This window comes from Hippoglossus hippoglossus, chromosome 23, assembly GCF_009819705.1.
Source record: "Hippoglossus hippoglossus isolate fHipHip1 chromosome 23, fHipHip1.pri, whole genome shotgun sequence".
NCBI classification, from domain to species: Eukaryota; Metazoa; Chordata; class Actinopteri; order Pleuronectiformes; family Pleuronectidae; genus Hippoglossus; species Hippoglossus hippoglossus.
Window position 1 is genome coordinate 4,137,171 of NC_047173.1, and position 23,125 is coordinate 4,160,295.

Below are 23,125 nucleotides of genomic sequence, written 5' to 3' on the forward strand. Positions count from 1 at the left end.
GTTTTCAAATATAAGGAGGACGGAAATCTCAGGACCGTGACACGTTTCCTGTTTGTTCCCGGATGCCATCTGCTCTCCCTCTACTCACTTCCTTCCATTTGTGTTTGGGCTGTGTGTGTGTGTGTGTGTGTGTGTGTGTGTGTGTGTGTGTGTGTGTGTGTGTGTGTGTGTGTGTGTGTGTGTGACTGTGTGAACACATGCATGTATCTCACCCAGACGACTGCCGTTGCGTGGAATAGCCATGAAGGATCCCAAGGTGCCGCCGATGACGCTGTGCGGCCGGCGGAGCGGGGGCTTCTTGAAGGAGCCGGTGTACTGGTGCAGGAAGGAGTGCATGCTGTGGGAGGTGGGGGGGCGGCCGTTCCTCATGAAGGGCTCTGAAAAACAACAACTGCCATCATTTCTGGTCCTCTGAAAATTAGATGCTCTACAGATGCATCACAAATATTCAAGAAGCCACATGAGGTACGAACACAGAGCAACATTAAACATCTGCTCTGAGCATTGTGTTCTTCACTTGAAACACAAGCTGTGTGGCCTTGCTTTGTTTAAACCAAAACAACTTTATTTGACATTTAAGTCACAGTACTGAAGTTTCAAGAAACAACCAACCCTCAGGCTCAATTACAGAGAAATGTGTAAAAATAACAGGATTTCAAGTACTCTCCGAAGTTATGTAATGTTGCATTCACTCGGGTTTGCTGAACTTACGTAATATGAGCAGAATAAAATGTAATTTGAACATTCCTGGTATTACAAAATTGTTTGCATTACTGTATGATCGATAAAAAAAAGGACAATTTGACTCTACGGATAAGCCACATGGGTTCATTAATGGGCTTTCTCTCAGTAATAGAGGCCCAGGAATTTGTCAGTGGAAAATATTGAGACTCAGTGTTCTCCCTGTGGGCAGAACAATGTCAACACCCGTAGCTGCAGGCCGTAGGTCTGTCAGATTTCGTGGATTCATTTGTCTTCCCCTGTCAACCTTATTTTGTTAACCAACCTTTTAAACTCTGAGCTGAAAGTCTGCGGTGTCAACATCACTAACTTAAATGTGCTTGTCAGATATGTCAGAATTTAAAAAGGTAAAAATGTCAGGGCTAAGTGGACGGAAACATTTTAGCAAGAAATTAGTTAATTGATAAAAACTTAATTATGAGGGGCTCGGCTGTGATCAAACATGTAGCCACCTTTTTGTCTATGATAAAATACAACATTTAAAGAAACAGTTTGATATTATGGGAAATATACTCACTGGCTTTTGTTGCTAAGAGTTAAATGAGATGCCACAAGTATAAAACTACAGCAGCTGAATTAACTGCACCAATAGCAAAGACTGGAAACAGGTGGAAACAGCTAACATGGCTCCGTCCTAAGGTAACAAAATAAACCTCAAAATGTGGAACTACTATTTAAGATGACAAATGGCTTCTTCGCACCATTATTATGGAGCTACATGATAATTATGAAGACGACATTGGCCTCTGTTCCTGATGCCTGTAACTTTTGTTGAGTCTTGGTGGATGTGGAACCAAAAGCAAATATCTAAAAAGGGGAAAAAGTGTGCAACAGATGGACGTGTGTGTCAATTTATCCTGGCAGCTGTCAATCACATGTGTCAATGACACGTGTCCGTCACAGCAGCAGCTCGCTGGAGACACACTGGTGCTTGGCATTGCATAACAGAGAGAAGTCTGAGAAAGTGTTTGCCTGTGTGTAAATGTTGATTCTCTCTCTCTTCTCAATCACTGCTATCTAATGGTGTGTGTTTGTGTGCGTGTGTAAGTGTTATGAAGCAGCTCCCTCGCCCTTACTCTTATTATATAACGAGATAGAGAGCTCCTCACTGGAAGTCCATTACAGCTGTTACATGCTGAACTCTCTCTCTTTATCTTCATCAGAGCTTCATAATTTAAATTTCCCAAAGAGCTGCCAGGACACTGAAGCTCTCTCTCTCTCTCTCTCTCTCTTCTGTGTGTGTGTGTGTGTGTGTGTGTGTGTGTGTGTGTGTGTGTGTGTGTGTGTGTGTGTGTGTGTGTGTGTGTGTGTGTGTGTGTGTGTGTGTGTGTGTGTGTGAGTATTTTACATGCCAGTGCTGACAGAAATGTACAGGAAGATATTGAATGTGGCACTGATGCTCTAACAGCATTTCAATACTGTTTTCAGCATTGAATGCAGCTTTGTTATTATCTTTTTGACAGATTTCACATGATATATGTTATATATATTATTAACTGCATCTCTCATAAAATTAATATTTGGACACATTTTATCCAGATTATTTTTAATAATTATTTTCAACAGAAAATGTGTTTTGTAAATCTTTTTTTATGAAACAGATCAGTTTAAACATATTTCCCCCGAAATATTTTTCAAAATTACATAATTTTGAGAAATATTATTATGTGTAAGCTTTTAAAAGGAGCAAATCATTTCCCGACATTTTTTACGACTCCATGCATCCACACATTGTTGGGTTTCCTGCTGCAAGAGGATGCTGATAGTATACAGTATATTACGGAGGTGTTTTTATTACAAACACGGTTCCTTAAATCTTGCAGTTACAGGAAATCTAAAGAATCTGGAACTGAGCTGCCAGTTAGTGTTAAAAACACTGGACACTAGAAATAAAATTTTTTAGGAAGCTCTTAAAAGGTCTAACAAACACAGACACTGACCATTGTCCTTGGTGCCGCCATCCTCAAGGTTCATCTGCTCGGCCAGTTCAGATAGGGACTCGTCGATGGTGTGACTGGAGCGGAGCGTTAACGACAAACGCTTCTTGATCCTCTTCATCTTCTCCATAGCGGGGCAGTGTGCAGCCTGTAAGACGCACAAAAACACACTGTTTAGAGGACTGATGCACAAAAAGACAAACACAAACAACATTGACAGGGATGTTTTGTTATTTTGTGTGTCTGTGCGTGTGCGTGCAGCAGTGAGGATTTCAGAAGCCTCCATACAGGCCAAAATATCTCTCAGCTCATGAATAAAATAAAAACGCTTTTAATCCAATATTCATTCACTCTGCAAATGGCAGAGCAGCACATGAATAAACCATGACAACAACATAAATAAAGGATGAATATCACAGACTTAAATACAGCTGTTTTCACTTACACTCACACGTTTATACACGGAGAGATTAATGACGTCTAATTGGTTGAGGAGAGAGTCAAATCAGTCAACACAAAACACACACACAAGCTCTGCTACAACCACATGAGAGTGTCGTTCCAGACGTGTGTTTGTGTCGACGCAGCAGCCTTTCAGGTCACAGGAAACACCTTGCTCAATCTGCCTAAGGCCAGTCCCTGCTCATTGTGTTGCTGTGTTAACGCCCCATGCAAGTGTGTGTGTACAAATACTGTATGTATGTGTGTGTGTGCAAGTGGAGGAAATGCATTGAGGAAGCAGCAGCAGAAATGCCTCGCCCGTACCTCCTGACCGACAACGCAGAACACGCTGACCCCTGCCGTCACCATCCCTCCCCGTCTCTCTCCATCTCTTTCTTTCTCTCTTCCTCTCTTTCCTTCTCCCTTTCAAGGTCGTTAGCTCTGTTTATACTCATGAGACACCATCTGCCTGTTTTCTCTCACACACACACACACACACACACACACACACACACACACACACACACACACACACACACACACACACACACACACACACACACACACACACACACACACACACACACACACACACACACACACACACACACACACAGCAATTTTTCATTCATGGTACTGCGAAGCGAGAATCACTTCATCAATCAGTGTCAGGGGTGTTTGACCGCAATCAAACACTAACACAGCAACACACATCCTATACAATATGTCCTGTACAGTACAAAACACACATTTAAGGAATCAAACCTAGAATCTGTTCTAGGTGTGTGTGTGTGTGTGTGTGTGTGTGTGTGTGTGTGTGTCCTGCAGTTGGTCTAATTAACCTGCATAATTATGTTGTATTTTTCACAGGGTTCAGCCACTCAAAATAAACTGAATGTCTACAGACATTTTGTAACATTTCCACTGCTTGTAATATAGCAGGGGAATAAAATGCTTAAAAACACTACAAGTCTCAGAATTGACCACTGAGCTAAACAGAACTATCATGTGTATGTAACCGGTGTGTGATTAGCCCACATTTGCAGGCGATGTGTGTGATGCTGGCCCTATCGGCATAAAGATCTGATGACACACACACACACACACACACACACACACACACACACACACACACACACACACACACACACACACACACACACACACACACACACACACACACACACACACACACACACACACACACACACACACACACGAAAGTGCTAAGATGGGAAAGACCAATTTTAATCTAATGAGGCAGAAAATCCGGCTCATGAAAATAACAATACAATACAAATGTATAATGACTTCATAGGAAAACACTCTCACAAACACAATCACACTTTCTGTCCCCCCCCCACACACACTATATGTGAGATAGTGAGATAAGCACTCTTTGTCTCCCTTACAGAGTGGTGCAACAGAGCTGGGTTTTATCTCAAAACAAAGAGGCTCGTGTGTGTGTGTGTGTGTGTGTGTGTGTGTGTGTGTGTGTGTGTGTGTGTGTGTGTGTGTGTGTGTGTGTGTGTGTGTGTGTGTGTGTGTGTGTGTGTGTGTTGAGAGCACAGCATCTGGCACATATGAATGATGTGCATGAGGGGGGAATAACATAAAAAGACAACAGAGAGACAGAGAGAGAACTGAACCCCCAATTCTCTCTCTCTCTCTCTCTCTTCTTATCATCAGCATTTCCAGAAATTCTCTTACATACACATTTTGACCCACATTCCTGACAACCCCCCCACACCATCAATCCTCTGTACCCTCCTGGATGCCTCCCTAGTGCATTGTGGGTAGTCTGGAGGAGGGAACTTCAAAGGGCGAGCAAGGGGAGAGACAAAATGTGTCGGGGCCTAATTACCAGGCTAATGATCTCACACACACACACACACACACACACACACACACACACACACACACACACACACACACACACACACACACACACACACACACACACACACACACACACACACACACACACACACACACACACACACACACACACACACACACACACACACACAGAGACCACCACCACTGTCCTACATCCATTCCCTGTCCTCTGTCCCTTCGCTTTCCCTCCTCTTCTATTTTTTTCCCTCTCTTCATTTCCAACTCAGACATGAGAGTGAGGTAATGTCAGGAAAAATGAGGCTTTATATTCGATAACAGAGATGTGGGTGAAAGTGTGAATGTGAGGAGGAGGAGAGAGTGGGAGCAGGAAGAAGAAGACGACTAAGAGGAAGGAGAGAAGGAACGGGGGAGAGAAAGTGAGTTTATTTCAGCGAGCGGAGCCATAATGGAGTCTTTGTGTTTGGTTAAGATCCATGAAATCACCCAAGTGACTGCAGACATGTACAGTACTGCTGACACAGGGAGAGATATACTGAGAGTAGCGGTGGTTCAGTCGACATTAAGTTTGGTTTCAGTAGCTTAATGAGAGGTTTGGGAATTGAAAGCAGTTCTCAGATGTTGCCTCAAATCAAACTGGAAAAAAAGTTTGTGTTCGTCTTTTTGCATCGTGCCCAGTTCATTTCCTGTGAATCTCGGTATGTGACCTGACCACCATGTGGGAGAAGCAAACTCATGACAGTAACAATGAAAAGTACAGATTATAATTTGAATGGCACTCATCCTTTAACTCTGGGGCAAGAAAGTCAATAGGTATACTCTTATTAAAATGCTGGACTGTTCCTTTAAAACCTTTGTCCTTTAAAAGCATAAAGCGTGTGTGTGTTCCCAAAATGTAAAAATGTATAAGCTGTTTGGTTCCTTTAATGTGTCATCGACTGACCCCGATCGAAACAGTATTTCTTCCCAAAATCCACAATGTTTATACAAAAAAGAAAAATTGTAGTTCTTTAGTTAAGTTTCATATTAGAGATTAAATTAATCATAATTCCGAAAACCATTAACTCTAACCTCAGCATAAAGAGCCCGAGCTCATGCGCAAACACTGATAACACTATAAATAAGTAACACACACAACCTTATGTCATAACATATCCCTTTAACACTTGCGTTTGTTTTATAAAAGTTCATGGAACTGACAGAATTGGAGCGGAAATGAGTAGAAAAGGGAACAAAGGGACAGTTAAAGGGAATATTTAACAGTCGCTGGAGATTTTAGCAAAAAGGAAAACAACCGTTAATGTTGTTAAAATAATACTCTCTCATATGAGAATCACAGGCACTTTTAAAAAGACACCAGAGTCATCACTTTCCTTTTGGAAAGGAGACAGGAAGGAGTCCGACAGAGCCTGAGGAGTAAAAGAGCTCACATGTCAAAGAGATCTTAAAGTTTTATTTGTGGTTTGTTCTTTAAAGCTCATTGACTCTAACTGTCCTTTGGGGAGTGTGGGTCAGATCAGGTCATGGATAACACCAGTCATTTGTAGCCCTGCACGGCTGATTAAATATCACAACAATATTACAACATACAGTACATGCTGGGAGCAACGCTGTCCAACAAAAAAGACTTACTGCAAACAGGGTAAACACACTATATATTGGAGTTGAATGCAAATGTTTGAAATAGAAGTTTGTTTATGGACTAAAAGGATGAGATGAACATTTTATATAATATACTGTATAAATAAGCATTTGACTTGAAAACAAATAACGTTCATATATACACCCTTGAAATCATTAGAGGTAGGATACACAAGAACTTTTCACAAGCCTGTGAAACTCGAAAATGTTGTGCTTTCATTAAACACATATAGCAACTTCAAAAAATGGTTATGTCTCTTATGTCTTCAGTTAAATGATGTGTTCAGACCAAGTGCAAAGCAAAGTCTTCCCACGGTGTGATTACATGTGCAATTACAATGCAATGACAGGAATAGCTGCGGATATACGCCAGGCAAACACAAATATACGCTAATATAATACAGTGTTCCCCTCAAGTCACGAGAATCAGAAATGGAAAATAGACTTTATGTTGGCATCTGTGGGCCCGATACGACCCCTTTCTTTTCAAGCAACTAAAACTGAGAAGTTTGGTTCAAGGGAAATGTTGCTGCCTCCATTTTAGCTTGCGTATTTATGGACGGGCAAATGCTGAGACATTTGGAAGCAAGAAACAATCCAGCAGCCATACTTGCACGAGTAATGCATGGAAAGAAATTTGTTTACATTTGTTCTGAACACACCACAGGCATCACCAATATCAGCTCGATTTGTGTTGCCGCTCTCACCAACTGTACATTTAAAGAAAGTGAGAAGTTCTTACCATAGGTTGACTACAAACTAAAAATGACTGGCAACATGTAATAAAGAATGTATGTGAACAATGCCAAAACATACTGGCTATAAACTGAAATGTTCTCATACTTGTTCAATCACAGCTATTTTAAGACTCGACTAGAGTCCAAGCATTGCTGTGTGCATGTTATGGAATATTGTGTTATGGAGGGTCATGCATCCAACAAAGTGAGCATGTATAATACTGTAATATGAAGCAACTTAATGGCCTGATTTTCAAGTATCAGCAAAGCCCATGAAAAGTCTAAAACAAACAATGAATTGATCTTAGAAACAAGTATTGCCTGTATAGACAAAAACAGTTTTCCTGGGGGTATAACGACTTTTAGCACCAGCCTGATATATTTTGTTCTTCTGTGCCATAGAGCTCCATTGTTGTGCGAAGACTATTAAAAACACATCAGTGAGCCACAGCATTGCACAGTCACATGTTTCTTCACCACCATGAACACACACACACAAACATTCATTATAAGTCATCATGTACACCATCCTTTTGCAGTAAAATGCTTACTTGGGCAACAAATGTGTATTAATCCACAGCTGAAAATAGTTCCAAACAAATGCACCATTTACTCCTTCTTAAAGGAAATTTGTTGAAATCTACAAAACCCAGATATTTTACAACATTTCAAAATAAATAAAACACACCATGTAGTGATTTTGGGCTTAGGTGTAAGAGTCACAGACAGTATAAGAAAGTGAAAAAGTATTACACTTTGACAAACAGTTGGTTTTTTTTGTCCTTTCATATGTTGACATTTAATTCATGAAGGCAACAACTGAAACCGCAATTTCTAGGATCAACCAAAAACATTTGGCAGCAGCTACCGTAAGCTTAATTTTGTCACAGTTTCAGGCTTTGACTCATGAGTTTAGCTCCACGCTAAACATCCTCTGCATCTTCATGATTATCTAAGAAATTTGGGTCACAACATGTTTTTTTGCAAGTTCGTTCAGTTGTCCTTTATCTGCAAATGTCTCTCACCGACCGACTTGCATTCACAGCTCGCTTGCTGCCCACGTGCACACCAAATAATGGTAATCAAGCACACGCACACTAATCAAAGCAGTTTAGATGAAAGACTGGAGTCCAGCCAAAAAGGCTAGAGGGCAAAATCTGAGCACACACACACACACACACAGGTGCTCACGTTTGACTTTTACTCATGTAGATATGTCTGGTTTTAGGATAAGAGGAGGGTATAATGTTTGCAATGCCCCAGGTCCACTTACATCACTGCTAACATAGATCAGAGATCACAGCAGTGCACACGAAGACACCCGGGAGTTTCCCTTCTTATTGCTGACATACATTACAATCAAAGCACCTCACTCTGACCTACATGATGTTCACCACTACAAAGGCTTCAAACGCCAGAAGCCCCAAAGGGCATCATCTCTCTAGTCTTAATGTTTTTAGATATTTCGCTGATTACATTTTCTTAATTAAAAAAATTAAGGCGGACTATTTATGAGTGGATTTAAGGATTGGGCCTTGGTGGAGCAGTGGGCTCTACTAAGTGCCATTGTTTTGTTGGTTTGTCAGCAGGATTACGCAAAAACTACCAAACAGATTTCCAAGTAAGTTAGTGGAAGGATGGAACACAAGCCAAGAAAAGTGCCAGGAACTTCTTATCACTTTCTTGAACATTGCAAGATCAGGTGTTTTTTTCACATTTTCACTAACTGGACCTTGGCGGAGGTTTGAGCTCTGAGTGTGCCATTCTCATTTAGTAATGTAGTTTTTCCAATTGTCAATATAATACACAATTATGCAATTTCAACTTTCCCACTAAATGAATGAATTTCCAGAATTCTCTATTTTGCAATGGTGTATATAGATTCAGTTTTTCTGAGTCTTTCCCAACTTCACAAAAGGAAAATTCACATTGCATAAGTTAAAAATCGGAAAATATCTTCAACCTTATCACAAAACTGTTACCACTGTTATCAGCCTTCAAGCAGCTATTTCAGCTGAACCCTACTGAGTACAGTCACAAGCATGTGTTTGTGTGAAGAGAACACACAAACAGAGCATCAGTGCTGCTGTCCGGTACAGTGGGTGCTTTCCACTGAAAGACCCTTTGTTTTAAAAGGAGCTTCAGCATGACTGACCCAGAGGGGTGAGCTGAAATAACACTATGTGCCTGTGATCACACAAAAGGCTGCGATGTTAATATTAGCAGGAAATTACCAGTGACCATGAGAAAAAAAAAAGTCTTTTGATGACAAAGAGATTAAGGAAGGGAAGATAAACCAGTGAGAACAGTTTCACAAGCTTTCGTGGAAGATACTTAAAGAGAAGTGGCACAGTTTGAGAGTCTCTGGTCAACTTACTGGTTAAGTTAAGATCGGGCAATTAAAAGGTGACCAAACTGAAACATCCTGCTACCTTGAATAAAATTTGGAATTTCTCAGGGTTTGAACATTGTTGGAAACCTTTTGGTTCATGTAAGGGCAAGTCAAACAAAATACACAAGTTAAGTCTTATCGTTTTTGGACATTTCATGAAGGATTGTAAGATATGATATCTTTAAAGTACATCAAAGTGTTGTAATAGGATACAGGGTAAGATTGATCATGAGAAAACGTGTATCAGCAGTAGTTCAGGTGATGTATTTGACCATCATGATAAAGAGGGACCTGAACCTGAAGACAAAGCTCTCAGTTTATCAGTTAATCTATCTATGGTCTTCGCAGGGTGTCCTATAGGGACAATCATGAGACAAGACATTAGAAAGAAGCCTGGAATAGAACCTGTTTTTGTTTACTTTGAATTCATCTGCATGCGGTGATCAGGTTTTTCAGCCATATACAGCTGTGAGGAGGCCCCGGGGTAGATCCACAACAGCACTCGGGATCATATAGTATACATCCCATCTGGCCTGTAAACGCCCTGGGTGTCATGTCAAGGTTACCTTGCTTAGAGTGCTCCCTCCAAAAAGAACACCAAGTGGCAGGGAATGGACATTTTGATCCCCTAATGCATTGCTCCTCAAGGAGCTAGTGACTCCTACCTGTAAATCCCTAAACATATGCTGACGTTTAAATATTGAGCACTGTAAAACAAATAATTTACCAAAGAGATAAAAAGAAAACTAAAATATATGGAGAAAAATCTAGAAGGAGAGGAGGAAGGAGAAGAACACTGCTCTAGAGGTTTTTTGATGGAAAGAATGAAGATAAAGCCGGAGGAGAGGAAGGGCGAGCTGCAGGGAATACGTTATTTTTAGGTGTGAAGGCTGCACAGACACACACACTCAAACAAATGTAAACACAGCAACATTATCCTATCACTCTCTTGCCATATGACAAACACAAGGCCCACAGGCCACAAAACACACAGGGAGCTCAGCTGACACACACAACACACACACGCACAGTTTGACTGCATGCCCAAACACTTAAGTATCATCTGTTTGCAGCAAGAGAAGTGTGAGGTTCGAAAAAAACAAACAAGCTAGGTATACAGTGCACTGTATATGTATGGGTGTGTGCACATGTGTGAAGGGGGTTAGCTTGAGGTCATCCCACAAGTGATGAACTTCATCTTCTTTACAAAACAGAGACCGTGTGCAGGACAGATCTCTTATCAGTTGTTCACACACACACGCACATATACACAAACACTTAGGAGGTAGGTGGTGGAGTCAGCATCAGGTAAATTGGTCTAAACCTAGGTTAACACTATTTTGTGCAGTAAATCACACAGAGAGAATTATTATTAAAAATGCAGTTCACCTCGGCTCAACTAAGGAAGTTAAGTGTTTTTCAGCTTATTGATTAGGTTGTATGCTCCACAACTTTACTGTTATGCTTCAGTCTCACTGCTCTCATCAACCTTGTTTAGCAAAAACACAAAATATCTGAAATGCCTGCCCATCACCAACATCAGACTGATAAATTTAGTGTCTCCTTACTTGTTCTCGATATCAACTTTATAAGATCATAACGATGTTACGATGATCATGTGAATGTTGTTTTTAGAGCTTGTCCTTGTACAGCTGTTACAAGGCCAAAACAATCTCATAAACAGAAAGGGTTTCTCAAAACTGATATGATAAAGAATAGAGCCTGACTGATTTATTGGTTGGCTGATGGTATTTCACAGACATATAAGTTTAGTCTTTGAATGTTTGCTGATACAACAATTTCAATTCTCCAGAATAAACAATGCAGAAAAGATGAGCATTTGTGTACTTTAAGAATATCTATATCTCAGGAATCACTGCTCATCTTTTCTTAATGTAATGATAAAAATAACCAATTTTATTTCTATAGCGCCTTTCAAAACCAGAGTTACAAATTTGGTCAAAAGTGCAAAGTTAAAAAGTATCTGCAGCAGGGATATAGCAGTGAATGATACAGCTATGAGATCATTTACGCGTTGATCAGGGGTAGATATAAACTCGGTGTCTGGTGTTATACTTATTCAGTGCATCTGCTTTCTGTCATCGCTGCTGTTAACTGCTAAATTTACATACACTCACTATGCTGTTTGTGTAATTTAAGTGGTTGTTATCGTGCGCTGTCTCCTACATGAGACGGGCGGCTTTATTGTCAATGAATGATGTCCTGGTTACGTCATTGCAGCTTCTGACAGTGTAAACAAAAGCCTTGCTGTCACTATCTGTGCACATGGATGCTTATTGTGCTGCAAGTCCAAGTCAGTTGCCTCTTGCTGCCAAGATTTCCCAACCGCTGCTTTAAAATCACTTGTATTGTGTCTAACTAGTCGGGCTGCATGATTCATCGTATTAAGATCTTTATCTAGATTCACACTTGTATGCAGTACTTAATATAATTTCTAATCGACAATGATAACCAGACTTCAACTGCATCAAAATAAGAGCGCCTTTTTTCTCCCTCAACCCCGTGTGATGCACAGTCCCACCTGCTGTTAATTCTGTCTTTGCTCCTCCAACCACAGTGATCTGCGGCTGCTCCTGCACACATATACAACTCCCTCTTCCTTTGTGTTTGTGAAATCAACACCCGCATTCTCCTCTGCTCGGTCCGTTACATAACGCTCGTCTGTCTCATTACAGCTAAACCAGACAAACGAGGGTAAACGGGAAGCTTCCGGTCCGTCCGACAAACACAAACACACACACACACACACACACACACACACACACACACACACACACACACAGCTGGATGAACACAACATACAAGAATGCGCTTTCCTGTCTGGGTGTTTGGTTGGTGAATCAAAACACATGGCTGGAGATGGCACATTCCAGTGGCAAGAGATGGGGAAATGGCATAAGCTGAGCTGAGCTGACACACACACACACAAAGTTTTCAATAATTCATGTTTTTGCTTAAATTCCTGGCCAGAGAAGCTCACGTCAGTTACCTCCAGGGGTCGGTCCGATTACTTTGAAATGTAGTCGCCTACTGAATACATATTAAAGTGCAATTTTTGGACTGAAGCTGCTGCTTGAACCTCCTCTCTTGACCCAACACTGTTCTTTGTCTACCGTCACAAGCTGGTGTGTAAGTATGTCAGAGAAGTTTTTCATTGGTTAATAGCAATAGTTAAGTCTCACCATATTAAAATTGTGATTATTTAAAGTCACTATAAAACTATGATCCTGTAATTACTGATGCCATTAATCAAATAATCTGGGCTGATTATAGTTACTTGTAATTGCATAATCCTGATTCCATGTTCTCTGTTATTACCCAAACCTGGTTACTTCTTCACTCAGTAGCCATATAAAACCTACGACAGCTTCAGGCAAACACACCCAACAACACGAAAACAAAGGCAACGCTTCTCCACAGAGAGTTTTCTATGGGAGGTCAGGTCTTCTTACACAACAGGACTTTAACATCCCTCCTTCTGTAATCGTCTCCCCTCCTCCTCTTCTGTCCGTTTTATGGCTTTGCATTCTCACGCCCCACCACTCCCTCAAACACGGCCTCCAAGGCCATCTCCAATCCCCCCCGAGGCCTGCAGGAACAGGTGTTGCCTCTCCAAAGGTGGTTTGTTTTGATGTGTGTTTTCTGCTCACACCATCCAACAAAATTACCTGAGCTTTTTCTCTCTTTTATGTGCCAGGGCAGGTGGGACATCCGGGCCTGAGGCAAAGATATCCCATAAAATCATTACACCAGTAATTAATTGTTCTTATTTCATTTGCTGTGATGCACAATAGTTAAACCTGACATTTTTGGTTGCTGGAGCTTGTAAAAAAGGCTTATTATAAAGGCAGATTCATCAAAACCCTTTTTGCATTTGAGTGTCATCATCACACCTGTGGCTGGGTAGTAAAATGTTGTATGCTAGCATCAATTGGATAGCATAGTTTCCATAGAAATAACAAAATACAAAATCAAGCCTATCACAGACTGTTTTCGACTATCGACGTGGTGGCATCAAAGCATCTCTTCCTTTTCACTCTGACGCTCAGTAGATAATAATGCGGTGGTGCATTGAATCTGTTGAATGTTGACTTCATGTTACATTGATACGTAGTTGGTAAAATGCAATGCTACAATGTTAATAAACATTGCCCGCCATTTTACTCACTCCTGCTGGTTGGCTAGCTGTCCAAGCACATAGCTACTTTACGTAGCTTGTCAGTTGAGTGGAAGATAATGGCATTTTAGTCATCAAAAATCGTAAATTGAAAAGTCTGGTTTTCAAACAGATACAGTGAAAGTTTCCCCTGAATGCCTGTAGCAGAAGCACGGTTCATCTCAGGAATATATCAATTTCAGAATCTTTTACTCCCTACAACTAATATTGGCCTCAAAAATCCAGTATCGATCGGGCTCTTTAAATGTTTTCCAAACACAGGCTGCTGTAAACTGCCCTGAACTTTATCTAAATAAAAAAAGACCATGTGTCTGGCCAAGAAATAGCCTGGCACAGAACCCATAGTAGCTGTTTCCAGTCGTTTTACACTGTGAAGCTTACCAGCTGGGAGCGGCAGCATTGATACCTCGCATACAAACATACATTGAGAAAGTGAATAAGTGTATTTTCCAAAATTAAATAATTTAGGATGTTACCAGCCATAAGCAAAATTCCTGCATCGATGACAGATGACTGTTTCATCTACTTTCTATTTTAAGAGCCATGTGCTCAGTGCTGTGTTATGCTTCTGAGACACCTCCTGTCCATCAGTCCAGATTAGTATTCCCTCAGTCTCTGTAGATTGTTGTTTGTTCAGCCAAAGCACAAATCGTCACTCATGGATTGTATTAATTGTGTTAATCTGATTAGACCAGATTACGTGCGTGTGTGTTAATGTCTCCGACCCTGTCGAGCTCAAATAGATCTGACCTTTTGGGTAATAATGAATCAGGTGCTTAGTGATGCTGATACAGTGAAGAGCTTGAGAAGGGAAGTATGGAACTTACGAGGAGCATCGGCAGGTTCTGCTCATTACGGAAACATTCCTGACAGAATTCATTAAAAATTACTGAATTAATAAACAACAACTATTTTCTCTCTGAGCTTCTTGAGTCTTTGGTTCACTTTTTGAGACTGTTTCCTGTGAACTTTCGATGCACTTTGTCGGCACTAATTGCAGATAACGCCTGTCTAGCAGGCAATGATCAAACCAGCGGGACGAGAGAAAGATAATTAGAGATTCCTACTTGAGATTAAAAAGGAAACTCACTTTACAAAGAAACCAGGATTTAAAGTTTAATTTAAAGGAGCAGCTGTGGAAGAGGAAGGAACAAGGTCACAAAATCTGTCTCAGGGTCAACCCCAACAAAAGCAGTGTGCAGAACAACATCTTCTAAAACTTGAAATTTGTCTAAATTGAGTAAAGTAAATCAAATTTAAAATGCAGGCAGAATAATTTGATTATTATGACTATGAGCGATAAGTTGCAAAGATTGTTTTAGAGAAGCAGGCAGATGGAGAGTTATGAAGGACGGGCTGTACTGAACAGCAGAGTGTCAACTAAAGACGACTATATGTGGTACTGTCACTGTACCTCTTATTTGTGTGTGCATTGTATTATGAAAAGCCTTTTTTGAGACAGCTGGACAATTCATTGTTTTTATATTGAATACACAATTTGACTGCACTTCTTAAATCAGAGGCACGGTTTCAATTGCTCAACCATGACTAAGCCTGCTGTAGAATTAGTTCACTGAAGTATAGCTGCGTCATATCACTTCTAAAATACGGTTAGCAGCCGTTGTTGACAATCTGCCACTTAACCTTCTAAGCACATCTTATCGTTGTTTTAAGCTCATCACCTTGAAAGCACTGCATTAGAACCTTGAGGGGATTTGTGGCTCTCAACTAGCATCAGTCTGTGAAGCTAGCGCTAGCTGAAGCAGTTATGGTAAGGTCAGCAGTATCATGAGGGGATGTCGGGCAGATGCATACATCTTTTTTCAGATGTGACTACTCAGTGGTTTGTTATTATGTAGCTGTTACTGATTCACATAATGTTATCACCAATGCCATTAATAATATATAATATTAAATCTGTGCATAATTGTTGTGCTTTGTAACTTACATTATAAAAACATTTATGTTTGAAACAATCTTGTCTTGTTCAATGCGACTCAGATCACCAACAAGCCTGTAGTTTGTTTTCAATTAATGTGTTTATGGGAAAAAGATGCAATATAAATTGCACTTTGGGTCTGAATAATTGCAATTATATGTTTTCCTGCATTTTCATCATGCCCCGCACTAATCTATAGCTAGTTTCTGACTTAAACTCTGGAAAATGTTTAGAAAATTGGATGCAGACATTTTCCAGAGTTGTCTTTTACAAATGAAGAAGGCAGCAGGAAATTGTCCAGGTCAAACACATCGTTCCCAACAACAGGAAAATGTGCGGAACATTCAGGCGAGGGGTGGCACCTGGGTAGAGCAGCAGGACGCAGGACATGACGTATAAATTCTGCTGCAGAAATCACATGTTCTTGTTCACAGCACATTAACACTGACCACAGCCCTTTTCAGCAAAAGTGTATGTAGTTCTCACATCCAGCTAATGTCTGGATTTCAGTACATGTCTGAAAGCAACTTTAGCTGCATTTCTTTAAACAGCCAGCTACGGGTTTTCTATTTAATTAAGTTTAAAGTAATAGTTTGTTTGGGTGAACTTCACGTGTTAAATGAGTGAGAAATGAAGCTACACAGGAAAGAAAAACACAAAAACAGTAAGGTTCAGTGTTCAGGTCATCACTGGTGTGTGTGTGTGAGAGATGAATATGTCAGTATCTTCACTGTCAAATGACACCACTACGGTTTAAAGTGTTCACCACATGAGGGAAGTGACTTTTTGTTTGTTTGTGAGGGGTGTGTGTGTGTTTGTGTTTGTGTGTCTGTGTGTGTGTAATCCCTACCTACTGCTGCTCTAACAAGGCCACTAGTTAATCTCCAGTCTATGAGCCTGTTCCAATCGCCCAAAACAACACACCCCCGGGTAAGCACGATGGGACATTTTATCCAAGGGGTAACTGGACAGGACACATTGCCAAAACATACGAAGTGTGTGTGTGTGTGTGTGTGTGTGTGTGTGTGTGTGTGTGTGTGTGTGTGTGTGTGTGTGTGTGTGTGTGTGTGTGTGTGTGTGTGTGTGTGTGTCTGAGGAGAGACAGTGTGGAAAGAAAAAAAACAGGCTTCAAAAGCACACTACATTCTGGTTTATAGTTTATATGTAGGATTGGCGTAAAGCCACCATAGTGAGCAGATATACTTGCTGGCAATGGTGTATTTGTGTCCGTCTGCGATTACACTACCAAACGCTAGTTGGTGGATTTCTATGCCTCTATGTGTACCTCAAACGATGGTGACGACTTTTACTTTTACTGATCACAGGGTGAAGGTGAGGAGGTGAACAACCAATAAAGGGATTGAGGCCAAACAGTGACAGTGACATAGGTGGTTGATGTTGTGTGACCAGCATGCTTCACTTTATAGAGCAAGAATGAAGAGGTGGTGTGTGTGTGTGTGTGTGTGTGTGTGTGTGTGTGTGTGTGTGTGTGTGTGTGTGTGTGTGTGTGTGTGTGTGTGTGTGTGTGTGTGTGTGTGTGTGTGTGTGTGTGTGTGTGTGTGTGTGTGTGTGTGTGTGTGTGTGTGTGAGAGAAAGAGAGAGAGAGAGAATGAACTCACAACACTCCACATTCCTTGCATGGCTCACATAACTTTCCTCGTGTGTGTGTGTGTGTACGTTCATATGACTACAAATGTGTGCAAGTGTGTATTCAAGCTGCACCCAGCCCACACTAAATGTACTCATTCTGAAGCCCTAGAATTAGTCAGACCCCAAAAAAGCCCAATAATTACTACTCCAGCTACATGATGCCCACCCTGCGGCAGCACAGTGGCAGACACACTAAAACATACATCTGCTGAGCTGTACTCACTGGAACACATTCAACCACACACTTGTGCACATTTGAACTTACATATACATATGCAGAAACATACAGACTCAAACACATACACAAAGACACACAGAGAGAATCATAAAAACACACTGACAGAGACAAGCAACAATACAGACATGCAAAAACAGACACAGAGAGACACACACACACACACACACCTATCTGATCAATAAAACACTGCACAAGTTGGAGTTACATAAATGAGAGCGATAGCAAGCTGCTGGCCTGGTTGTCAATGGCAACAGTGTTTTGGAGGTTGTTCATTAGTAAGTGCAGCCAAGTCTGCTGCAAAGCATGGTGGGATATCACAGATGATGCTACCTCGTGATTCTGCCTCCAGATACATTTACTGTATTAATAAGTGTTTACATAAACAACATGAACATTATGGGACAGCAGCATTCAGAACATTTTCAACTGTGAGCAAACTCTGTGCCTCACAGCAACGACGTTTCACAGATTTTTCTAACAAGTAGGATTTACACTTGTCTCTTCAGTTTATGCAGATTTAAAGGGACACTTCAGTGATCTAGTACTGCTCTTGAAGGTTGAGGGAAAATATAGGCAGACAAAGCTTTATAGAAAATGGTATGTTTTTGTTTTAAAGCCAAAATGGAGATAACCCATAATAACATCATCAGGCTTACTTCATCCAGACTTCAGAAAGCTCCCCCACAGCCACAGAGAACATTACTCAACTGTTTTCACAAGCTGAGCTTGAACTTGAATTGATTTAATCAGTGAAAAGGCTTCATTCATACTACTAGATTTTTTTAAATGAGGCCAGCAGCGTTTCTAAACTTCCCTGTTTTGGCGGCTCTCAAACTCTTTACAATGTAAAGAGCCTTGAGATCATTTATATTATGATTTGGCGCTACACAAATAAAGTTGAGTCTTTTGGGTCACGATGTAGCCTTCACTGACTCGTCAGGCTCCTATCATATGACCCTCTTCCAGAAGAAAACAACTGGCATTAGTCTTTACCAGTGTAGAACACAACATGGATAATCACTTACAAGTGTTGTCTTTGCTAACAGCTGTTGTGCAGTTACACTCTGCTTTTTACAATGATACAACTGCTGTGGTGGTAAAGGTGTGTTAGTATAGACTGGGATTAAAACTGATACGGAGCTAAAACACTTGTGTGGACAGAGACGCTCCTAAATCAGCAGATGAACAACTAGCTGAATATGAGCATCAATCCAGACAGCATCCTCTCCAAACAATAAGATCAGATGCTCTAGACTAGAGCAATATAACAAGTTCCTGACAGGAATGCGTCCACCGAAAACTCTTAACCTGACTTCTGGCTCATACTCTTTTTAACCCTGACAGGAAATGTCCAGCCAATCACTGACAACCTCTGTGGTTCCATTACATCGCTCAAACTTCTCAAACCGAAACCAATCACACATCTGAAGACGTCGCTCTATGTGACACACCTCACTTCACTGGAAACCCTCATCCATCCATCCATTCAAACAGACAGAGAGGAGGTGTTGGTATGAGTGTGTTTGCACACATTCACAATACATGCTCTCATCTTCCTGCTGTATGCCATATAATGCAGAGGCAGATCAATACCAGCACTGCTATACCGGCCAACAGACATGGGGAGGGGGCTGTCAGGGTAATTACTCTGTTCTGTGGGGGTGTATCAGTCTCTCAGCCAAGTCTCGATGTGAATGTGGGTCAATACACCCACACACATACATATAAATAACTGGCCGGTTGATCTACATGAAGTGGAAGTAAATCCAGGTCAAACAGGAAGTGGGCAAGGGTCTAAATGATGAAGAGGATCACATACTGATGATGAGCGGTCAATTTCACAGCCCATCAATGTTTTTGTGGGAGTTAAGATGCCGTTTCATCTGACACCAATTCCCTCAAGAACTCAGTTGCCAAGGTGACAGCAGGATGGTGGAATGGTGTACACTTGAGAGTTTTATGCCCATATACTAAAGAGGTCATTTCAAAGCAGGATTATCTCCCACCTCAAGTCACGAATCACAAAAAGCATCTCGACAGGACTGGCGAAAGTCAACGGTCTCCTGAGAGCTTATTCTGAACACAAGTCATTTCAAGTGGAGGCAAATTCAACAAGTCAACAGATGCTGTCAGGTCTGACGGAGGCGTTTTCCTCACAAACAGAACTAAACTCTTCCATGTACTAAAAATTGTATTATTAAAAAGTAATGGCAAAATTTGAACATTTTCACTGTGACAAATGTTGCTTTGCTGTATCAATCAATCCAATTTATTTATATAGCAACTTTCAAACAAATCAAATGCAATTCAAAGTGCTATTCAGGTGTTTGACAAAACATAGGATGTTAAACACTAGTTCAGATTTAGAGACGAATGCACACTAAAGCAGTCAATAATAGAAAGATATTTGTAATCAACAAAAACATTTCAGTAGAACTAAATATAATATTATAATAATAAATATATATTGTAAATGTGGAAGGAAACATCACTCCATTACATTTATACAAAGGCACAGCCACGGTCAGTAGTTAAAGGCTGAGGTTCTTGAAGAAAATGTATGATGTTGCTATAATAAATCGATTTTACATTAAATGTATGATATTGATTTTACAATGACAGTCCTGCAAATGAACACTAAGAATGCAGTAATGTTCTTCTGTCTCTTAATAGTCACTAAATGTTATGTTTGAGCTGAAATGATGCTAATTCCTCATATATATATATATATATATATATATATATATATATATATATATATATATATAATCCTCTTACATTTTACAATAGGGACCCTGTGTCTGGGGGGTAGATCAGCTCAATAACACAGTGTGTTGTGTAAACAAACAAACACATAGAAGATGTTATATACTGGGATCATGTGGGAGGAGGGAACATGACAGTCACGTGTATAAACGGTCAAAACGGAAGCTGTAAAATAAGAAAAAAAACGCAAGAATTATTCTACAGCCTCCGTTTCCTCTGTGTTGACATTTACACCCGAGCGCTGTTCCCCGTCCCTCCCAGTCGAACAACGTGTAACGGCACGGAGTCCATTATCGGACAGACATCGCGTTGAGAAATGTGACTGTGGAAGAATGTGTTCCGTCTCTTTACCTGAAAATGGTGAATTCCGTGGGTTTCAAGGCGACTCTCCGGAGGTGCCAGGCCCTGCTCCGGATGCCCTCCTCCGCTTTCTATCCGCCCACCGGTGCAGCCTGAGACACGGGCTGCGTCCGCGCTCGGTCCGGGCTCCACACGCTCCGACAGAGAGACAGAAAACAGGGAGGAATACAGAAATATCCCCCCAGAAAACACACGTTCACTCCGTCACACGGGTACCGGCGGGGGGGGGGCGACCGGACAGAGATGCCGTGTGTGAGGCGGAGGACGCGGGGGAAACTGAGGAGGAGGATCCGCTGCTGTCGACTGAGCAGGGAGGAGTGTCAGGCTGCCGTCAGTTGAACACACGCAGCCCGGAGGAGCTTCCTGTGGCGTGTCGAGATAAAAGCGGATTTGAAGACTTTCAAAATAAGAGGCGTCCCTTTTTTTTAAGCCACTTTGTTCAAAAATAAGTAACAAACACGCTACCTACATTTACCTGGTTATGTCGTGGTTTATTCAATCATATGATAATAGTATCCTTATTTGATTAGTTTATTCTCTGCTGTCCCTTATTGGTCATTTCCTGTCTTCAGAGCAACATGGAACACAGGCCCAAAGCTAGGATCTCATTTCAAAAGAAACAAAATGATCCTTGATGTAATTTCTACAATAAATACGATTTTTATTTTTATTTTTTACTTTCTCATTTTCAAGTTGAAAGTTTATTGTGTCATCAGAAAGTGGTGAAAATTTGATTTTCTTCACCTAATTTAATTGCATTTATCTTTGACTTGAGGGTTATTAAAGGATTAATCATTTAAGACAGAATCTGTGGATCAGGCTGAAACACAGAACCATGAACTTGCATTAAGTATAATTATTGGTTTCATACCGCCGTCTGCTGGACAAAAGCTGCACCTGCAAGAATGATTGTAGTGTAAATGTTTAACATTGTAAATATAGACTATAAATACAATTATTATTCATCTTCTGAAAAAGCAAACTGTCATTGTTAAATCACAGGCTGGAATTTCTTCTTTGAGGTTTAACTGTGTCAATATTTCACAATAATATTAATCTTATAACTTAATATATTTTTTGAAAATTAATTTAGCACCATTCAGCGATATCTTGGACAACTTTTAAAATAAAGGCATGAATGCATCTTTTTTCGGTCACAGTGTTCCAAATAAGTAACAAATACTCATAACATAACATTTTAGACATATATACTCGTGACATAAATTCATCGGGTTATGTTATGGCTTGATTGATAGTTTGAGAATTTCCGCTCTCATGTTTGATGAAACTGGAAGCAGGGATGTAAAATGAAGATAACCGAAACAATAGTATCTTTGTTTGAATCATTTACTTTCTGCTGTCCCTTATTAGTCATTTCCTGAAGACAGGAAATGACTAATACAAGTCCCATAGCTATGACCTCATGTAAAAAGAAAATAGAAAAATAATCTAAAAAGGTTGCTTGTGAAAAAACATGTTATATTTCAGTTGTATATTTTAAGATTATCCATGCAATATCTTTTGAGTTAATTTATATGCCGGAATATAAAATGAATAGCAGTAAAAAATTATTTCTTAGTTTCAAGTTGGAAATCAGAATGTTGTGAGAATTTCGCTTCTCTTGACCCAATTTCATTCAATTTGATTTAAGGATGAATAATTGTAGCCATAGAAACAAAGAACCAAAGACTTGTGTCGAGCCGAATTTGTTTGGGCTGCACACCGCCATCTGCCGGACAAAAGCTGGAGCTGCAAGAATTAATTGTACTGCAATTGATCAACATTGTTCAGACAGACTTTACATAAATGTGGACACAGATTATTATTTAAATCCTCTGAGGATGCAGAACATTTTCTGTCCTGGTTAAATTACAAAGCCGGCAGTGGCTGCTGCGTCATGTCCTGCTCTACCACACCCCACAGCTGTTCTATTGCATTAAGATGAAATGAAGGGGAGCGACACTTCATTATGTTCATAAAACCTTTTCCTTTGTGACACTATACACGTTCACACGGGACCTACACAGTCTTTAGAAGATGGTAAATTGTGGCTATAAAGGGATGTTCAGCTATAACACTCAAATATCCAGAGGCCCTAAAACCATTACTATTCCGTTATTCAAGGTTTGCTGAGAAATGTCATGATCTTAGTGTTCAATATGAGGATTTGTGTTACACCTGCACTGTGTTCATAATAAACTGGTGTTCACAGGACATCTTACAGTGTG

General features: G+C 40.5%; 1 protein-coding gene across 3 annotated transcripts in view; it reads right to left on the reverse strand.

Moving 5' to 3' along the window:
- Window positions 1-21,249, reverse strand: part of cdk17 (cyclin-dependent kinase 17) — a 37,773-nt gene extending 16,524 nt beyond the window's left edge. For 2 of the 3 annotated variants that reach the window (XR_004613066.1, XM_034578219.1), the window contains exons 1-3: window positions 20,889-21,248; window positions 2,682-2,826; window positions 213-377 (exon numbers count right to left, since the gene is read on the reverse strand). Coding sequence is in view for 2 of the 3 variants with exons in the window: in XM_034578219.1 (XP_034434110.1) it covers window positions 213-377; window positions 2,682-2,808 (292 nt within the window). In the remaining variant the exon portion in view is untranslated. Of the gene's footprint in view, window positions 1-212; window positions 378-2,681; window positions 2,827-20,888 lie in introns of all 3 variants that reach the window. The other variant, XM_034578218.1, reaches the window with a different exon arrangement.
- Window positions 21,250-23,125: the final 1,876 nt, after the last annotated feature.